Source organism: Euwallacea fornicatus, chromosome 5 (assembly GCF_040115645.1).
Source record: "Euwallacea fornicatus isolate EFF26 chromosome 5, ASM4011564v1, whole genome shotgun sequence".
Classification (NCBI taxonomy): Eukaryota; Metazoa; Arthropoda; class Insecta; order Coleoptera; family Curculionidae; genus Euwallacea; species Euwallacea fornicatus.
The window spans coordinates 2,856,144-2,875,432 of record NC_089545.1 but is presented as its reverse complement, the minus strand read 5'-3'; the positions used below and the strand labels follow the sequence as shown (position 1 = coordinate 2,875,432).

Here is a 19,289-nt window from a genome sequence, read left to right as displayed (position 1 = left end):
CAGCAATGTTGGCTACAAGACGCGGCGTCGCCAAATTTGTCTTATGTTCGTCGGTTTGCGATCTACGCCTTTCCCATTCCGCCATTTTACTTTTGTTGTGACTGTTGTACTTACTTAAATACCTGTCACTCTTTCGCCGCATTCCATTACAGTTCCCGTTTTACTGGTGATTTGTTCACCACAAACTGTTCTTTTAAGAACACCAACCAGTGTGAATTTACTTGACGTTTATTGTTAGTGTTTTTCGGTAAACCAAAGCAGTTAAATAGCAGGTGTAAGCAGCTTGTTGCTTCCTTAATAGAGTATTTTAAAGGGGAAAAGAACATCAGCCCTTTGTTTAAGTGTTCCTAATTACTCACCATTTCAGAATTTTTACTAATATAAGTTCTAGTGATGGATTAATCATTTTTCTCCATTTAATCACTCAGTTTAATATTTTAAAAATTATTCATCGCTACGAAATCGATCCTAATCTAAGCATCGAGATGGAGACACCGGCCAGACTGACTCATCCCATTTCGTTGGTCTTTATCGGATGCATATTAAACCTTTTGCGATTACTTCGCTTGCACAATCTCTATGCTTCCGCTTTAACTGGTGATATCTCTATAAATGTAAGTAACATTTGATTTTATTAATTTAATTTTTGAACGAGTTTTGGTAAAACAGCACACGTGTTAATTTCGATACTGATTCTTTATACCTCTAAGAGTTTTTGAGGTACTTAACTAAAATTCGAGATGAGTACTACTCAGAAGTATTTCTTACAACTCTTGCGTGAAATCACGTTTCAATTGGTACTACACGTCTACAGATTCAGTTTTTTTAAGCTCAATTTTTTGAGCAAAATAAATGTATTAACTCCATTGTAAAATTCGATTCTTGTTCGCAATTTTTGATACCTGGTCAGGTTTGGTTACCTTGTAGGAATTAGTCTTACTATGGGTCATCACAATGCATTTTCGTCCACAGCAGCATGGCATCCCGTCAGGTATGAGTAACACATGAAAAGTATATTTCACAATTACTGCACTGCAAGACAAAACAAATTAAAGTGTACTCACCGGGGGTTAAGTGGCCCCCTACTCTAACCGTGACTACCTTGCTTAGGTATGTTAGATGTCCTTGCCCTAATACCTCACATCAATTCCAAACGTTTACGTATAGAAATAAAAACGCCTTCGACAACTAGCTAGTGCCCCCTTAAAATAAGTATAGGCTCCCCCGGACTCACACCTGTGGTCAACAGGTAGAATCCCAACGGGAACAGTAGGGGATTACCTTTCTGGTCATCCCCAACCTATCCGTGTCATTCAGGTCGCATGTAACACCTCCAAGTTACAAGACACGACACCCGAAGGAACGACGCCGGCACCCTGATCGACAGGCAAGTGCAGAGGATTTCAATAATACCAAATTATGGCCATCAACACACAATTATACACAAAGTGTATATTATCATTAGTAAACAATGAGCCTAGACGAACGACATACCTGCTATTTGCCACTGTTCTTACACACAGAACTTCTTAGTAGAAGTCAATCAAAAACCCTTTAATAATTCAGGGTTTATACGGTTATCACAGAACAATATAATACTTTCATGTGCTACCACCCGTCTTGGGAGTGCTTTTTTTAGCTCGTGTCGGGACTCACTGCCCCTCATCCCGCACAGGGTTTGCCATCGTGGGTACCAGAGTAAAAGACCTATTAGCGAAATTTAGCATATGTTTTAGCTTCCTAAAAGAAAGGCGATTAAAGTTTAATTGTTTTAAACTATATAACTTTTGTATCTAAACCATGTTTAGAAGTTTTGAAATTTCTGATCCAGTCATTCTGAGATACTCTATATACTAAATAACACGAGATAATAAATGCAATAATTACCATTTTAGAAAATAATATTCATATGACGGAAGATGGAGATTTTAAACAAAACTAGCGCAAAATAAGAACGATTTCTTTTTTATTGAATAATAAATGTATTAAGCATTTCCACCGAAAATGGTATAAAAAATATATAATAACCTACAATCGATCACTTATTGCAATGTAAAAGATTCCAATAACTAGCAATTACAGACACTTTCGGCAATATTTCCACCTCAATTAAACATAATTTCTAAGTTTCTTGGAAGAACCTGTTTTTACAAACTAAAGGCTTCGTATCGCTCACTTGAAAGTTTTCATTTCAAAATTGTAATTACAATTAATATTGCTCATGTTGTTGTGAAATTTTTTACCTAAATATATAATATTATATATACTAGCAAAAACAAATAATTTTTAAGAAAACTAATTTAGAGAAGAGTGGCTCCATTCCCTCGCAAACAAATTAAATGCGAGTTGAATACGATATTTTGTCTACAGCTTCCTATCCACAACCACCAAATACTGAAAATAACACGAAAAAACTGATTTTTACCTTTTTCTTTCAATTTTGTATCTTATAAAAAATTTTCAAATTCATACTCAATGAATTATTGTAATAATATTATTGTAAAAATGTGAATCGCATTTATATTAATTATAAACTTCCTTAATTACACCCTGTAGAGCCGTGGACAAGCTAGGCTTGTAACAATTTTGTCAAGCCAAATTTAAGTCGAAATTCATTATTTAATCCCATGATTACATTTTCTGTGATCATAATAAAAATATTCTTTATTAGGCGCCTTAAAAATGGTCAGAATACAAAAATCTCTGAAAGCTTACAGCCCCCACTTTACCTTGAGATATGCATAGCACAACCTGTAACGCAGTACTTTCATCTTTTAACGTAAGTATTTATAACAGGAATGTATTTGAACTTAATATCTTAATAATAACCAAATGCCACAATACTCTGCTCTTTACGATATATAAAACTACGTCAGTCTCCACATAATATAGAGTAGGTTTTTAATTTAAATGTATTATGCTAGATTGAGTAAATTGTATATTGGAATGGCACAAAAGAGAAGCAGGATAGAATCAGAAAATATAGATTCAAAAACCTACTGCTAGTAAAATTAGTTAGTGCTGTCTGTGGTAGAGAAAAAATTTTAGAACGACGTACAATTAAAATGTCAAATTCAATGGTTAAAGACGGCGCGCGTTCGCGAATTATTCAATGCGTTCAAATAACTAATAGCAAATTCTATTGGAAAATAAACTACAGAAATAGTATCCTCCTGTCTTTTTATACATGAGTTCTACATCAAACTTACTCATAAAATATGCCATTAGATATATCATGCTAAAGTTGCTCGACAACCAAAAGCATGTGGAACGGCATGAAATAACGAAAACTATTAATAGGGATAAGGAAATAATAATTAATAAAACAATAATATAAATTATGCCATTTGGTGCATATGATTAGTAGAGTGAATGACATGATGAAGTTCAACGTACTAAAATGCAACGTAGTGGTCAAAATCCAAACCAAAATAAGCTATTTTTTCCAAGGTACTAGCTCGTTCGGTCGCCTTTATACCAACAGAATATCAAAGTTGTTACTGAAACTAATGAAAGTACCAACAACTACAGTCATTTTGCGCTTCAAATTGGCGCTATATTCAAAAAAAGACAGAATATTAACTTCTAGCTTAAAATAACAATTAATGTTGCGATTGCTTTTAATCCGTTTATAGTTTAAACAAATAGTATTCCTAGTAGTAATGTTGGTTCTTATATTTGAATTTTACGCCAATTTGTGGTATAAAAATGTGGCCCTTGTCGTTACTTTCCATGTTAAGTGATTTTAATGACTAACAACGTAATTGACATATTATAACCGAAGCTAGGCTTTCTTAATTCTAGTTAGCTATCACAAAAATGAACAAAACATTCTTAAGGAAGGTGGAAAAAAACTATTGCACCCTCCGTAACAAGTCGTATCGATAGTAATAACTACGTAAGATAAAATTAAGAAACGTGCTAAGAATAAAAACCTTCAGTACATGGAATGAAGGGTAAACATAGTAAAAACTTAAAATTAACGAGGCAGAACAAGCTTGATATAATACAAGCAGAACTAAGTAAAAATAAAACTTATGTATGGCTAAAACATGTATGGAAGACATGCTTAAATGTTAACGCCATGGTATTCATTGCAATGCAGCCCCTGAAATGAAAAAAACAGAAATTTGCAAAAATAAATAAAAAACAACGATTTGAAAACAGTGTTTTCAGCTTTCATTTGGTTTTAATCTGATATAGTTGCATAAAATAACATGTGCCTCAAAGTTACGTCCAAAGTCTGAGTGACTTTCGTAAAACGAAACAAAAAAAAAGCAGACGAGGGATTTTTCCAAAAAATACTAAAACGTAGAAATAACCAGTTCAATTTTTACCAAAAGTTAGGTAAAATTTAACGAAGTTAAGGTACCTCGTTACACAAACACAGCTCTAATAGCAATCTAAGTCGATTGTTTGGAAGTTTGGGCCCTGAAAACGCAAAAATTGCCGTAATTTCAAACCTGAATATTTCAAAATAAATTGATAATCAGAACAGAGTACGCCACATGACACATTGCTAATGTTCCAAGACCAATCAATAAAATAAATTACATACATGCGATCCAGCGGAATATTTTTCTCCTTACAAATTTTACCGGAATTAGGATTTTGAACTGACTCCTTCATGATGATATAATTTATGAAATATCTATATATAATTATTACTTGTAATTAATCCTTAGAATACAAACTCACGTTTCAACTGCTCTATTTCATGTAGAGTTTTCTTAAGTCGTTCACTCAATTCAGGCTGCCCTTGGGCGAGATATAATTGACTTTGATGAACATCTTCGGCGTGTGTAAGGATTTTGAGCAAACTCTGTTTTCCGACGCAAGGCAGCTGAAATTATAATAAATAAGTTCACAATTAATGCAACGAAACATTAACTTACGTTTATCTTGTAAGCCCTGTCGTCTGGGGGCATCATTTTACTCCCCTGAGTGGGATGTTGATCCACCTTCCTCTTTTTGCCCTTAGGGGGACTGGTGTGATTACTTTTTTCAGCCTCTTTTTCTTCTTTCTCCTTATCTCTCTTAGGACACGCACAGATGCGAACGTTAAGAGCCTTTCGCCCCAGAACTGATCCCCTAAAATCGCCCACTATCATCGTTTGGTAAAACACATTATCAGACATCTCACTCTTCATCCTCCAGCGTGAAAATAACTTCAAGCGTGCGACGGTTCATTCCTGGTACGGGGCAGGAACTTTTGCACACAAAAAATAAGAATTCCCGTACAGACTCACTACCAGCTTGAGGATTACCCATTGGTAATATTACACTCAGTCGTTGCTTCTCTTTAGCGTCACCCAAATAGTAGGCAGCTTTGTTAGTGCTTCGGATAACATGTTGGCGGACATGTTCAGCAATATCTATTTAAGTTAAAAATACAGTCGCATGTGAAAAATTACTTCAAATACTGACATAACATTTTTCAAACCAACATTCAGTAATTAACCATAATTTTTAAACTATAAACAACTATCATAATCCATTTATTATTTTATAGGATTTTTTCAGAGTTTTTGTAATATCTAGCAATATACAGGACAGCCCATTAAAAATACTAGTTGTTGTCATTGATATAATTTGGAACTCATTAGTTAAAGTAGCTATCGACTGGATAAAATATAGGGAATCATTCTACATGTACTTAGTACCTCTTCCATAACCTACCTTTATTTGTACTATCTGAGTGATGATCATGCTGAAAACATCTACAAACTGGGTTTGCAGCATAATTTTGAGCAGAATATTGGGGTGTTATCCTTATGAATAATTTGTCGTTAGGTTTTTTTGGAGTCTTTAAAATAATATCAATGGGAAACGGCTGCATCATATCCATATAAACTTTGTTCAATGGAACGGAGTACTGAAAGTTAAATCATTTTTCCGAATTTGACTTTTAGAAGACAAAAAAAATGACATACCACCCAAGGATTTTTCGTATTATAAGTGGGCAGGACGGAGACTTCAAAACCGTAAGGTCCTCCATAGTCCTCATTGGAGAGGACGTCGGCGGCCAGAATCGGTGAAAGGAGCCGCTGGTGGGGGGGTTGAAACTTCACATCGGGAACAGGTAGAGTATTTTCATCCTAGAACCACAATTTTAGTAAAGGGTTTTCATTTCAATTATTAATAAATTTTTATTAGAAAAAGTTGGCACCAATATTACTACGACAGAGGGTTTCTAATACAACACTTACTTTAAGTAATTCAAAATATACAGTAAGAATGTTTAATTGTTTGTTCAATTATTACTGCTATTGAGTCCTATGAAATGTGATCTGAAGCTTTCTGAGAATGTTAACAAAGTAAAAAAAAATTACGTTTTATGCGATGCTCTTGACCTGAAATCAAATCACGGGTTCTATTATTGCTAATCAAGAGGACATGTTAACATGGAAATAGAAATTAAAATAAGCATATTTTCTTTGAGTCTAATTGAGAATTCTGTATTCAAGTGGTGTTTGATTTCTTGCTTAAAATAATGCGGTCAAATAGAGCTTATGCCAACTGGACACGACTCAGAGTTAGAACAACTGATGTTCGAGATGAACAGCTGATACTGAATATTATAAATTTTAACATAAGAATATCCATCTGGGCAGCAAAAAAATATTGTAACGGTATTAGAAAACCATTTCAACCCACTTAGTAATGAAATATTGTTCAATACCATGACACACAACAATGAAAAAAATGATGAAGTCATGACGTGTTCATTAAAATGCGCTCGAACCTGGGTCTGAATCAGAAATGACCGTCGCAGTATCAGTACATGCTAGCCCGCATAAGCTTCGAAACAATTAAACAATGCTGGGTAATTAATTTTTAAAGTAGCACAAAACCGTAAAAATTTAAATCATTCAATAATCTAATCGGTTTGAATGAAAAGAAAATGACCCGTTTTTGAAATATAAGAGAACGGGTGAAGAAAAATGGATAGTCTACAAGAATGTTATTCGCAAAAGATCATGGACAAAGCATAATGACTCAGCCGAAAAGATTCCAAAAGTGGATATTCATCAAAGAAAACTTATGTTATCAGTTTGGTGGAAGAACAAAGATCTCACCAATTGGATAAATTGAATAACGAAATCGAGAAAACGTGCGTAAGATTGGTAAGTCGTATTCACAAAAAATTGCTACAACTTGAAAGTGTCGTTTTTGCCACATTCATCCTATTCCCCAGACCTAACACCGTCCGATTATCGTCTGTTTCCATCACAGCAAAATGCCTTTAATGAAAAAATATTCGAAACGGATGAAGATGTGCAAAGTATTTAAGCTAGATTTTTGCCGAAAAATAATCTAATTTTTATGAACGCTGTCCTGAAATTGCCCCAAGGTGAAAAAATGTTATTAAACAAAATAAACAATATATATTTTAATAAAGTCATCATTTTTAGTGAAAGAAATACTCTCTAACTTACATTGTAAAATACGCAATTATTTTGTGAACAATCCAACAGAAAGCATATGGCAAACTTACCATCTTTAAAACTCCCATTATGGTAAACAATAAACTTTTCCGCTTTAAAAAAACCTATGAGTAACTTTGGTTAGCAAGAACACAGGAAATTATCACTTTCGCGCACTTGTTTAATTATATACTTATTAACAAAATAAAATAATAAATACGTAAATAATGTAAGTATATTACTCCACAACCGCGTATGTATCACAAAAAAATCTCAAAAATAAAAACGATCATCATATCATGCTCCGCCTTTTACTTGAAAGAAATTAAACGAACTACCACTAGAACCTGACGAGGAAGGGCGAAAAATTATGTTGAAATAATATTAAAGCGCAACGTTCAGATTCAAGTCTGAACCTGCATATTTCTACAAAGATTTGTTTACAATTCAACGAAATGAAAATGGTGAATCAGCCCTCTACATTAGTAATTCAAGTTTGAAGAGGGCCCGGATTCCGGGGGCTGTTGTTAAACGTGTTTAATTTTAATAGGGTCAAAACAGCGTTGTTGCGCGATTTTGTCCTTAAATGTACGAATTCCAGGCGATACTACAAAGGGGGATCATATAAAATATTGTGTTGTAACATTATAAAATAAATTATCATATCATTTTAACCTTTTCAATTGCGATATTAAAGTATAGACAAAGCTGTTATCTATCTGTGCTCACTTTGGTAAATAAAACGTTTAAACAAATTTTTCAAACCGGAACAAACCGCACAATTGTTTACCAATTATGCTACTTAAAATAAATAACCAGCAGTTACACGTCAATAATTGCAAAAACTAGGATATTCATATTAAAAATTAAATAGCATGACAAACAAAAAACGAGTATCAACAAGAAAAGTTATCTTCCATTTATCATAAAAAATCAACAAAAATACCATTACTTGACAATTGAAATTCAATTAAAAGTGGATATTTATCTGACAAACTGGCTTAGGTAGTCAATAAACATTTAAGGCCACATGGTTTTGTTCCAAAAATAGCACTGGAAAAACGTAAACTAGAAATATTTAACTAATAAATAACCAGAAATAATCTAGAATATATAGATACTGTTTTGCATACATCTACATTGTACTATACTTACCTGCGTGGGAAGAGCATTGTGCAGTGACAATGTGAATGAAGAACTGTTATCAAAAATCTCATTGTAGTCTAAGAGCATAGCGAAATTCTGAGATCCCCTAAATATGGTGCAATAAAATTATTACAAGATGAATAAAGGTATGAATAAAATCAATACGAAAACTCTATATTAACACCAACTTACACATCTTGAATAAGGTGATTCTCAACATCATGATCAAAAAGCTCCGACAATGGTAAGGACATCCTTAGGTTGGGTATGTCAAGGTGTTAAAGTGCAAAGCTGTGATTGTAAGCAGGACAAAATCTAAAAATTAAAAAAACACCTCTATGTAATTAAAATGGTTACATCTAGAAGTGATCTTAAGTGTTAAGCTAGATTTTAGCTATATGTTAATAAGAATTCTGGAATGAATCCCCAATATTTATACACATTTTTTCTGAAATTGTCATTATTGTTGAGCCTGAATAATATACTTATTTGCTGGTAAAAATGTCCGCCAAGTAAAAAAAAAATTTAATGAATGGACTTTTTAAACTTTACTTCTAAAAGAGTATATTATAAAAAAATAATCTAGCATATGTCAACTCAATCTTGTATGTTGAAGTAACAGCCGAACTCTTTAAAAAGTTCAAAGCTACTTTTTTGAACACCCTGTTATTTAGGTATAAAGAAATATTGACATATATTCATAAGATTGTTTTTTCTCATTTTGTTCCCACAGGTATTGCCTCAAATTTGTGTGATATGTTTATTAAACACCCTGCATACTCAGCATCTTTAAAATATTTTCTATGCGGTGTGTTTCAAGACTTCATGGAACAGTCAGTTACATATGTCTCAAGTGAAAGTTCTTTAACATATACTTCTTACAAGATATTTTCAAAAAGGAGATTAAAACTATTGATAAACTGCATCACTTGATAGATATTCTATATGATAAATTTGATATATGAATAGTCTTCTTGATGCAATCGAATGCGCTTGGCATATTTTTATATAAAGTAACTAGAAATTCATAAACATTCCAATTACCCTGGTATATCCATACCCCAAAATAAAGATTACACAATATCATATAGGATTGAATAATTTTTAATTGTTTTTAATTAAAAGTCAATTTCAAAAGGAAAACTTTGAGAAAGTTTATACAAAGAGGATTTTCCCATTTAATCCAAAAGCTCGTATTTGTAGAGCCATTTCCAAGCCATGTTTTCTAGCAGAGGCCCTTTGTTATTGTTTTTGTTATCTCGTGTGTGGGATAATTCGGACCATTTTCCAAAAAATACCTAACTTACCCGGAAAATATGTACTTAAATTTTCCCATAAACAGTTAATTACAATTGTAATTATAGAGTCAACTTCCAGAAAATCACCAAACAAATCGGATTTTCTTACAACCCAAAAAAATGGAAACACTTGTTGAATGAGTCATCACACCAAAAATGTTATTGGAAAAGCGATGCCGGTCAAGGCACCGGTCGACGAATTGTCAGTGTCAACTGCTGAGGTTAAATGTAGAAAATGTAGTTAATGTATACAAAACACACTTTGAGTCATTTTTTTTTAGCAAAGATGGAATTTAAGTCCTTTAGCTACTTTATTTACACATTCATGCTTGTATTTTACTGAAGTCGTTCACCCATCTGTCTTTTCAAACTATTTCTTAAAAGTTACTTACAAACTTAAACATTACCTACTTACTTAAAACCATATTCTTATATTAATAATAATCTGGAACTTTACAACAAGGGAAAAGACACAACACTCCTGTAATAATCTCTATAACACAGAGACCCAGTTGTATAGAACAAATTATGTACTCAAACCGCAGAACTTCACTCTGTAATATCATAAGATATATCACTCCCACTACAGAGGGAATGGTTAGCAATATTGCTACCACAATCAGCCATTCTAAAAGATTCAAAGATGAATAATGGTTCTTTAAAAATTGATCAAATACCAATCTTACTCTTCTCTGTTAAATTTCCTCGCCTAGCTAGAATAATTCGCAGTATTTCTACCCCACACACTGCCATCAACACGCCAAAATCGGTATTGAAATGATGGAGCTCCGGAAAGTTCAGGTATTTGGCCACGTTAATTCCAATTTCGCATACGGCGAATAATCCAAAATAATACGAATTCAAATATAAAAGGACTTCAAACGTGAGAGACGTATTAATTCTACAGTTGTCGGTCATTTTTGTTATGTTTGTGTTGAAATTGTCATTATAAACAGGGAAATAACGGCGAAATGTTAAAAATCAATATTCAAATAAACGAGAAACATGCGCAACAAATTGATTCCGTTAAAATATCAGACAAAAATTAACAAAATAGTTTTGTCCTTGTTGTGTGCCTTAACACATATAGAATAGACTGAGATATATACTGTCTGCTTAAAAAACCAACGTCAAACTTAACCCATAATTCTTATATTCGTATCACAGTAATGCCACAAATCCCTCTCGAACTAAAACCTGCTGTTTCCTGCTTCCGATTCCAGCCCAGTCAATCTAAGGTTTTCTAATCTAGAAATATTGTATGTCATGATATATTTTCAATTTCCCAAAGTTTTCCTTAATATTTCAACATTTTTCAGACAACCGAAATTATTTTTCATAATGTCTGAGGCTCGGTCTATAGAGAAGATAAAAAAAAATGCACAGGAGGCCAAAGACACTATTACTTCCCTGAAAAACGAGGTGATTACCATGATTTATTTCCATCAAATGCTCATTTATTGCCTTGAAAGTAAATAAAATATGATTTGTAGCTGAATTTCATAAATAAAGAATACAACAACATACTAGTTAGACAACTGAAAGAAGAAAATGCAAAACTCCTTATTGCAGTGGAAGAAGCAAAAAAGAAACTCATACAAATAGAAGTTAGGAATGGAGTCAAACAGATCCCACTTCCACATAACATGCAGCTATCTACTGCTGTGAATCCACCAATAATACCAACTCAACAACCAAAGGAGCAATCTTCAGCAGAACAAAAACCTAAGAATGAAAAAAAGCCAAAAGTCCCAAAACAGGCTCCAACTGAATTACCTATAGACATAGGTCGCTTAGATTTGAGAATTGGAAAGATAGTGGATGTTCGAAGACATCCTGATGCTGACTCTCTTTATGTATTGACAATAGAGTGTGGAGAAGATAAACCAAGAACTGTGTGTTCTGGGTTAGTAAAGCATGTACCATTAGATCAGTTGCAGGACCAAGTTGTTATGGTTTTATGCAATTTGAAACCTGTAAAGGTAAGTAAAATTGAGTATCTGAGGGCCAAATCTTTCATATCTGTTAACTTTAACTGCAAGTCAATTTGAGTTTAGAATGACATTCAAGAACTAACACTAAGGAATGATCCTTGAATGGTTACTTTTGACTATACCTTCACATGCAATTTAGCATGGCATTAAAGAACTAGGAAACATAAGGAACTAGCTTGGTTTGAAAGTTAACAATATATTAATAATTTGGACCCAAAAATTTTAGATTTACTTTTGAAAACTTCTTTAACAGATACTTTGGAAACCACACACAATTTGACATCTTTTGTGATTTAAATGTCTGCTACATTGGCCTTCGAACCACCCTGTTTAATTGAAGTATAAGCCCTAACAACTAAATGTTTGGGCATTTTATAAATTTTATTAATCATTCTGAACATCAATTTCTCAATGCTCTCCCAGTTAAAAAAAAATCACTTAAAGATTATTGTTATTTTAAATGTTTTAAATGGTTATGTGATAAAAGTTTGATGTTTAACTGTTTCATCTTCAAAGTTATTACTTTTAATTAGCACAGTTTAGTATTTCAAAGAGCATATTTATATGCAAAAACTGCTAATTGACATCACTCATCATAATTTAATATTACGTTCATACTGAAAGGAAATACACTAGTCACAACAAAGATTGTCTTATTGCGGATTTGAAAGTGGTGGGGATTCTGTGTCACGTGGTATTAATGACATAAAATGTCATTAATACCACGTGACATGAATTCTCATTCTCATTGGCGTGAACAGAAATAACGAATCACAAAGATATCATATATGAATTTTAATTAACGCGGAGAAATATGGGACTAACGAATAACATTGACGAAAGTTTAGAAACTGATGTTGGACATTCCATGTGCCCATCTTTCAAACCACAGTAAACACGAACAATAGGTAACAGGAGTAAAAAAGTTTATGAGTCACCTGTAATAATAAATTAATTAATTAATACGGATTCAGCTACGTAGTGTTCAAGATCGCGAAGATCAAAAAAACATAAGTTCTGACTTACCCAGAAAAGAAGTTCTCGAATTTTCGCATAAACAAGTTGATTACACTTTTAATTACTACCAACGTCAACTACTTGTTGAACGACTTGTCTCCGAAGATATCCGAAAAAGGATGCCGAAACCAACCAATGACGTATCAACGTCATATGTCACAAAATATAAACTTGCGGATGTATTTTAATGGTATATTATACACCAAGGTTTTAAAATGCATTATTATGACCCCAACATTAAGTTTAAGTCTCGAAGCGCAAACCTGAGGAATTTAAGACGTAAGGATCGTATAAGGTTCATAACTACGATATATATGCGTTTTTTTCCCAATTTAGATATTTCTCTTTATGCCTCATTAGGATGTAAGAGAAAAAGTTGAGATGATCCATCTTTTTGCCACACAACCTAATGAATAGAGTGCAATATTATAGAACTTGAAACGACGATGACCGAGTTTAAAACATGTAAAAAAATAATAACATTTAGGTGAACTTTCAAAAATTTGGGACGAGGTATTTGGGAAACGAGTGTATAGGTCGCAATGGGTTAATAAGATGGCCCGTTAGATCATCAGGCCTAAACCCATGTGATGTTTTTGTGTGTGATGATACGAAAAATTCAATATTCACGATTGAAATTAACACAGTGGCAGATTTGCGTGAACGAATAGAAAATGCCACAAAAATAATTCATGAATAAATATCTCTTCTAATAATATGTAGAGCCGTGGAGAAGACGAGCGACAATTTGTGTAAATGAAACCAATGTCGACAATTTTGAACTCCTCTTGTAGCCATTACTGGAATGAATAATAAATGTTTTGTTATTTATTAAAATCTTCACACGCGCATATGTTGGTTAGTTTTTTGAAGTTTAATACGATATTTAAACGGAAAACCCCTACTCAAAATTTATCTTGTGTATAAACAATTATAGAATCTCTGAACATATAGTTGATGAAATTCATATTTTTATTCTAACGGTGAAATTTATTTCCACATTCAGATGCGCGGAATAATCTCTGAAGCGATGGTTATGTGTGCCAGCAGCGAGCAAGGAGTAGAGGTACTGATACCTCCACCTGATTCCCAATCAGGTTAGTTAATTTAAAATATAAAATTTCACTTTACATATAAACCCGTTTTGAAGGGGAATTGGTCCATTGTGATGGGTACACCAGACAACCAGATGCCGTGATGAACCCCAAAAAAAAGATATTTGAGACCGTAGCCCCAGATTTGCATACAAATGCCAATTTAGAGGCTTGTTATAAGGGGGTGCCTTTTAGCCTGCCTGGAAAAGGCACATTCCATTCAAAAACGTTGAAGAACGTATCTGTTAAGTAGTTACGTAGTAGCAGTGTCCGAAGCTTCAGTCGATATGTATTTATATTCTATACCTAAATAAAATCACGCTTGATTTGGAACCAAGTCTATATTAGTCTTACAACTGCATAAAGTACTTTTGTGTTTAATCTCAGAAGAATCCTACATACCTATTAATTTAAGTTCAAAGCATTTGAAACAAACGAAGAAGTAACTCCAAAAATTAAAAAATCTTTGAAGCATAATATTGGATGTGCTTGAAAAATTAAGGTTTACACTAAATTTGCAAGCCTTTTGAGTTATTTGAGAAGTTAATACGTATTTAAATTACATACTTAGAATCGATAGTGTATTTACACCGAAGTTTAGCATCTCTTCTTGATCTGAAAAAAGAACTGAAATTAGCAGAGGAAATGTGAAAACAAAAAAAAACTTCACATAGAGAAATAAAAACGGTAGATCTTCGTATAATGAATTGAAGGTTTTAATACAGAGTGACTCATCCTCAGTGTCCAATTAAAGCCCTGAAGAATTAAAAGTCAACTTCATCAAATTCAGTGCTAAGACAGACTAAATTCTAGACCTTTGGCAAATCGTTCCACGACTACATAGTTGTCAATTTGAACCGAAACCAATGACAATATGGTAATTTCAAGCAAAGCATCATGAAAATGATTTTATGTCTTATCACACGTCTCACAATGTATTTCAAAAATCATTATCTCAAAAACAACTATAAATTGAAATTCCAAAATCTAAAAAAAAATCCATATTTACAGAGTATCATTTGAAATTTCCATGTTATCATTAGAATCTAATATAACTGGCTATTTTGCCCTCTTCAAAACACTATTTGCAGATACGTATCACGATCATGATCTACTTTCACCATGTACCTAATTTCAAAAAGTTATCTTTTATAACTCCCATGAACTTTTAATACGACACTTACAGCGAATCACTCTGTACAATAGCTTGAAATTAAAAAAATCTTTCAAGATCAAATTATTAATTTGATAATAGTTTTCAACATTAGTCAAACCGTCAACCTTTACTTGAATTTGAAATATTTTGCACGAAGTCTGTGGGACTAGTAAAATATATAATTTGACCTTAAACAAATTGTCATGTAATATAACCAATAATCATAAATCGGGGAAAAACATTTGTTAAGGAGCATCAATAAAATACAACCTGCACGGTCCATTGGTAATATTTCTTTTCTCCCATTGCCTCATCTCCTATGAGACCTCTTACCCCTGCTGGAAGACCTTGACCTACGAGAGCGCGACGACGACCGACGCGACCTCTTCCTGTGTGATCGACTTCTTGACCTAGACCTAGTCGATTTTTTACTTCTCGAAGATCTTAAGGAAAACGATTTATATTTCCGGTCGTACGATCTACTTCGAGAACGGGACCGTCGAGATTTCCTAGCTTTCCTCGACGAATAAGAACGCGAACGTGACCTTCGAGATCTTTTGGAGTAGCGAGAATCTGACCTAGAGCTGCAGAAGTTTTTCTAGTTACGGGCCTCTGTTTGTGAAGAAAACTTACCGCCTGCTCCTTTTCTTAGACTCTGTGCTATCTCGCCTTTTATAACTGTCTACAGACCTGTCCCTTTTGGAGCTTCTACCTTCACTAGACGACCTGGAACGTCGTCGGTTGGATTTGCGATCAGAATCGAGGGAACTACTTGAAGACCGTCTGCGAGATTTCGAATCGGCGTGATTCGAACTACTACTAGAAGCATTTTCGTTGGGGCTATTTGTCCGCTTTGTAGAATTTTCTATTGAAAAAGATATGGATAATTCAACATTATGCTTCAAATTAGTGATGTGAAGTGCTGTTTGTCTCAACTTTTTTCTGAAAGTGGGATGGGAACAAAAACATCCAAATACTGACCTTGAATGTTAGCTTGGTCTACCTGTGATTCGTTATTTCGGGAATCCACACTCGAGGAGCGACTACTTATACTGGGACTGCGGCCTCGCTTTCGGTCAACTTCGGCCAATCGCTCTTTGATTTCCTGTTCGGTTTTTGAAAATGCAAACTGACGTTTTTTAATCGACTCCTAAAATTATCTCTCATGATGGAATTTCAAACTAACCTTAAATGAGCTTACTCTCAATTCAGCTTCCGAATCGGAGCTGCCATGTTTTCGGTCTTCGTTGGCCGAGTCCTCGCTCGATGATTCTTCGTCGTAGGCACCCAGACCTAACACGTTTCCTTGTCATAAAATCATTACGCACTAATATGCATAATGATTTTACTTGCTTAGTAACTAGCTTAGTAACTTCAGTCAGGTAAGCTCGTTTAATGATTCAATTATTTTTAATCCTATATTTCAGCCTCGTCTGCGTAAGTAAATTAGTCCTTTGGAGGCGATTTAGAAGAGAAATATATTTGAATAGACGCTCCTAAATTAGCGTCCGGGACTTTTGCAACACCCTGTATTTTATTTATAGATAATTACAAAAAAATTCGGAGTTTTTTTTTAACCAAAAAAACTTTAAATTGCCTTTCCAAAACTGCCAAAAAATTAAAATATTATTTGCCGAAATTTCCAACAAAGATAGGCATAAATGATGCTATTTTTTTAGTATTCCAATCTACAATAATTAATCTTTCTATCATAAAATAATGAATACTTACCAAGTTTGGCTTTAATGAGGACACCACTGGGTGCTGAAGCTAGCAGATCCAATGCTGAAGTGTATAATATTCGATTAATAAGAACTATTCAATATTATCCTTTGTCTACCCGCTATAAAAAGGCTTAGAAACTTTGACTGCATTTCAGTTAAAGTTAAAAGTTTTAGCCAATCACTTCAGTCAACAAAAACACCCGAATGCTTACCGAATTTTCTTGTTGTTTTATAATCACAGAAATAGAAAAATTAAATTCACCAACGATATCGGTAAAGAAATAACTTATTACAATACCTTTACGTTTTTTAATATACCGTTGACGTTCTTCTTTGCAAACCTGCTCAATCAATTCATTTGTAACTTTTAAAAGGATTTCCGTCATAGATTTACGCACTTTCAACATCTGAAGGAAAGAAACATGTATAAGATTAACAAATGGCTCTGAAATCCTCTACTTGCCACTTCTTCTGGGGTTAAAGGAACAGGTGGAGGTGGAGAAGCTTTCTTAACTTTAACAGGGTGATCGTCTTCAGAATTTTCATTATCACTCTCCTATAATGCAACTTTTAAAAAAAACCATTAGCTCTATCAAAAGGAAACGCTTTACAAATCGGCTTTTCTTCAACAAGTTTTTCTCTTTAATTGTGTGCCTTAGAATTTCCATTTTCTCTTTCTCTTCCTGTTTCCACTTCTCAGCTATCTCATCATTGACTAGTTTCTCCTTTTCCTTTTCCAATTGCTTGACTTTGTCACGTTCCATTTTCTCTAATCCTGAAAAATTGATATTGCATCCTATTCACGTTCCACTGCCACCAAAACACCTTCTCTGATCCATGCTGGAAGCTGTTTTCTCCTGTTTGTATCCAAAAGTGGAGGAGGTACTGCAGGTACCTCATGAGTCACAGGGATGGCTGTGCTAGTATCCCCACCAGCTGCAGGAGTAATTATAGTAACCTTAGTGGGGACATTAACCTTGCTGTATCGCTTATTATGTGGTTTAATTTCAGTCTGAGTTATCTTGCCCACCGCCATTCCTGTCCAAAAAGTAGGCTGACTACTAATGTCATTATTTGAAGACTGTGATGAGGTATTGTAACCTTGTAAAAATATGTAAATACAAAAATATAATGAAAGAAGCAGTAATTCCTCACCACCGTATGGCATTGCATTATCACTAGCAGAATCAGGAAATATTCTATTAGGTGTTGGCAGCAAGGGTGGTTTGGTGGCGGTTAAATTAAGTTGTGGAGGAATTGGTCCAGGAGTATTCCAACTGTTATTCCAATTCCAATTTTGACCATTAGGGGCCGTTGGAGGGTTCCAGTTACTCCAAGCTTCAGCACCTGGAGCCGGAGGAGTGCCATTTGGGCCTGATGTATTCCATGATGGAGGCTCTTCCTTTTCAGTTTCAACATCCATCTCAGCTTCCCCACCTTCAACTGGGTGTGCATCTTGGAGATGCCTTTCCGGCTATTAATATAAGTAAACATAAAAAAAATGGAGAAATTAACTTTTTAAGCCAAGGAAGCAGTAAGTTTCGGTTTTTAACCAGAAAGGTTTAAATAGAAGTACTTTTTCATTAGATGAGATAAGGAAAATACATGAAACATAATAGGCTCATATTTTTTAAGAAAATCTGTTATACTGGGTATTTCAAAAAGATTGTGGCAAACATATAGATTATAAGGGATATTGCAGGAACAATTTTTAGATAGAAACCCCTGATCAAGACCTAGGCCGTTTTGGCCGGAAGTAAATTTATGAAAACCTTCTACTTTCTATTCCTCTACTAAAATAGTTTTGTGGATCGACTATTTTATTATTTGATATAATAGCACATCCCACATGTAACACCTCATGGGCACTAAACTGGAAAGTAGTATGTTACCTGATTTTCCCCTGGAATAGGAGGTGGACCGGCTTCCTTCATAATAATCCATTGATGGGCCAATGCAGCCCAATCTACTTGATCATTGGGTGTGTTTTTATATGCAGCGGGGTTCATTGCCCATTGGGTGTATTTTTGAGAATCAGTGGACTCACTTCCCGAATACATTTTCCACAGGGTATTTCAATTTGTTGAATATCGTGAAAAAATAAATTAAATTAACATTTCGGAAGTTGCTTTTCAGCTTCTTCTTTTTTAATTTGTTCTTCTTGTCTAAGCTATGGCGCCTGCTCCTAGAGGCAATTTGCCAGCACGTTCAGCCAACAATTGCGGAAGTTAGGAGTATCTCTCTGTAGAACATGTGAGAGAAATAAATTTTTATCGGTGGTGGTTCATCAAAGATTTTCATTCTCAAATTTCATTGGACAAGAATACGTGAAAATACTAAGTTTTAGGAAATGTACTCAGTCGTTGGCCAATTTTTGATTTTTTTTTTTAATAGTCAATAACAAACTTCGAAAAATTGGCGTTTTCATATATT

The 19,289-nt window shown here is 34.0% G+C and overlaps 4 protein-coding genes across 9 annotated transcripts; 1 reads left to right on the top strand and 3 right to left on the bottom strand.

Moving 5' to 3' along the window:
* Positions 1 to 1,949: 1,949 nt before the first annotated feature.
* LOC136339435 (cellular tumor antigen p53) lies at positions 1,950 to 10,069 on the bottom strand. 3 transcript variants are annotated; one of them, XM_066282698.1, is made up of 9 exons: positions 9,881 to 10,063; positions 8,766 to 8,888; positions 8,583 to 8,679; positions 5,934 to 6,098; positions 5,680 to 5,875; positions 5,144 to 5,375; positions 4,896 to 5,091; positions 4,699 to 4,843; positions 1,950 to 4,108 (listed from the first exon to the last, which is right to left on the bottom strand). In XM_066282698.1, exons 2-9 carry the CDS (start codon positions 8,825 to 8,827, stop codon positions 4,092 to 4,094), a joined length of 1,110 nt encoding a protein of 369 aa, XP_066138795.1. In that variant the 5' UTR covers positions 8,828 to 8,888; positions 9,881 to 10,063; the 3' UTR covers positions 1,950 to 4,091. The 3 variants fall into 3 exon arrangements, with proteins under 3 accessions (XP_066138795.1, XP_066138794.1, XP_066138796.1); XM_066282697.1 differs by lacking the exon at positions 1,950 to 4,108 and adding an exon at positions 4,271 to 4,431 and having other exon boundaries at positions 9,881 to 10,069; XM_066282699.1 differs by lacking the exons at positions 1,950 to 4,108; positions 8,583 to 8,679; positions 8,766 to 8,888; positions 9,881 to 10,063 and adding exons at positions 4,271 to 4,431; positions 7,499 to 8,576.
* Positions 6,093 to 14,309, top strand: AIMP1 (aaRS-interacting multifunctional protein 1). Of its 2 annotated transcripts, none has more exons than XM_066282701.1 (5): positions 6,093 to 7,127; positions 11,191 to 11,293; positions 11,365 to 11,853; positions 13,889 to 13,979; positions 14,033 to 14,309. In XM_066282701.1, the coding sequence occupies exons 2-5, from the start codon at positions 11,213 to 11,215 to the stop codon at positions 14,227 to 14,229; spliced, it is 858 nt and encodes a 285-aa protein (XP_066138798.1). In that variant the 5' UTR covers positions 6,093 to 7,127; positions 11,191 to 11,212; the 3' UTR covers positions 14,230 to 14,309. The 2 variants fall into 2 exon arrangements, with proteins under 2 accessions (XP_066138798.1, XP_066138797.1); XM_066282700.1 differs by lacking the exon at positions 6,093 to 7,127 and adding an exon at positions 11,033 to 11,130.
* LOC136339437 (transmembrane protein 216-like) lies at positions 10,283 to 11,017 on the bottom strand. Its single transcript, XM_066282702.1, has 2 exons — positions 10,558 to 11,017; positions 10,283 to 10,499 (listed from the first exon to the last, which is right to left on the bottom strand). Exons 1-2 carry the CDS (start codon positions 10,787 to 10,789, stop codon positions 10,306 to 10,308), a joined length of 426 nt encoding a protein of 141 aa, XP_066138799.1. The 5' UTR covers positions 10,790 to 11,017; the 3' UTR covers positions 10,283 to 10,305.
* LOC136339433 (arginine/serine-rich protein PNISR-like) lies at positions 14,303 to 19,137 on the bottom strand. 3 transcript variants are annotated; one of them, XM_066282692.1, is made up of 12 exons: positions 18,749 to 19,137; positions 18,012 to 18,330; positions 17,682 to 17,957; positions 17,468 to 17,631; positions 17,320 to 17,412; positions 17,155 to 17,263; positions 16,864 to 16,917; positions 16,334 to 16,425; positions 16,114 to 16,282; positions 15,766 to 15,997; positions 15,403 to 15,716; positions 14,303 to 14,591 (listed from the first exon to the last, which is right to left on the bottom strand). In XM_066282692.1, exons 1-11 carry the CDS (start codon positions 18,914 to 18,916, stop codon positions 15,443 to 15,445), a joined length of 1,950 nt encoding a protein of 649 aa, XP_066138789.1. In that variant the 5' UTR covers positions 18,917 to 19,137; the 3' UTR covers positions 14,303 to 14,591; positions 15,403 to 15,442. The 3 variants fall into 3 exon arrangements, with proteins under 3 accessions (XP_066138789.1, XP_066138788.1, XP_066138790.1); XM_066282691.1 differs by having other exon boundaries at positions 14,303 to 15,716; XM_066282693.1 differs by lacking the exon at positions 14,303 to 14,591 and having other exon boundaries at positions 15,579 to 15,716; positions 16,136 to 16,282.
* Positions 19,138 to 19,289: the final 152 nt, after the last annotated feature.

Excerpts from the sequence above, each read along its gene's own strand:
- LOC136339437 (XM_066282702.1), bottom strand. The coding sequence starts at position 10,789 with ATGACCGACAACTGTAGAATTAATACGTCTCTCACGTTTGAAGTCCTT. Across the intron at positions 10,500-10,557 it reads AGGAAATTTAACAGAGAAGA|AATGGCTGATTGTGGTAGCA; the intron begins GTAAGATTGGTA and ends TGAATCTTTTAG.
- AIMP1 (XM_066282701.1), top strand. The coding sequence starts at position 11,213 with ATGTCTGAGGCTCGGTCTATAGAGAAGATAAAAAAAAATGCACAGGAG. Across the intron at positions 11,294-11,364 it reads TTACTTCCCTGAAAAACGAG|CTGAATTTCATAAATAAAGA; the intron begins GTGATTACCATG and ends TATGATTTGTAG. Across the intron at positions 11,854-13,888 it reads GCAATTTGAAACCTGTAAAG|ATGCGCGGAATAATCTCTGA; the intron begins GTAAGTAAAATT and ends TTCCACATTCAG.
- LOC136339433 (XM_066282691.1), bottom strand. The coding sequence starts at position 18,916 with ATGTATTCGGGAAGTGAGTCCACTGATTCTCAAAAATACACCCAATGG. Across the intron at positions 16,426-16,863 it reads CCTCATTAAAGCCAAACTTG|GTCTGGGTGCCTACGACGAA; the intron begins GTAAGTATTCAT and ends GAAACGTGTTAG. Across the intron at positions 15,998-16,113 it reads AGACCAAGCTAACATTCAAG|AAAATTCTACAAAGCGGACA; the intron begins GTCAGTATTTGG and ends CTTTTTCAATAG.
- LOC136339435 (XM_066282697.1), bottom strand. The coding sequence starts at position 8,827 with ATGTCCTTACCATTGTCGGAGCTTTTTGATCATGATGTTGAGAATCAC. Across the intron at positions 8,680-8,765 it reads AATCACCTTATTCAAGATGT|GGGATCTCAGAATTTCGCTA; the intron begins GTAAGTTGGTGT and ends CACCATATTTAG. Across the intron at positions 5,876-5,933 it reads ATACGAAAAATCCTTGGGTG|TACTCCGTTCCATTGAACAA; the intron begins GTATGTCATTTT and ends TTTAACTTTCAG.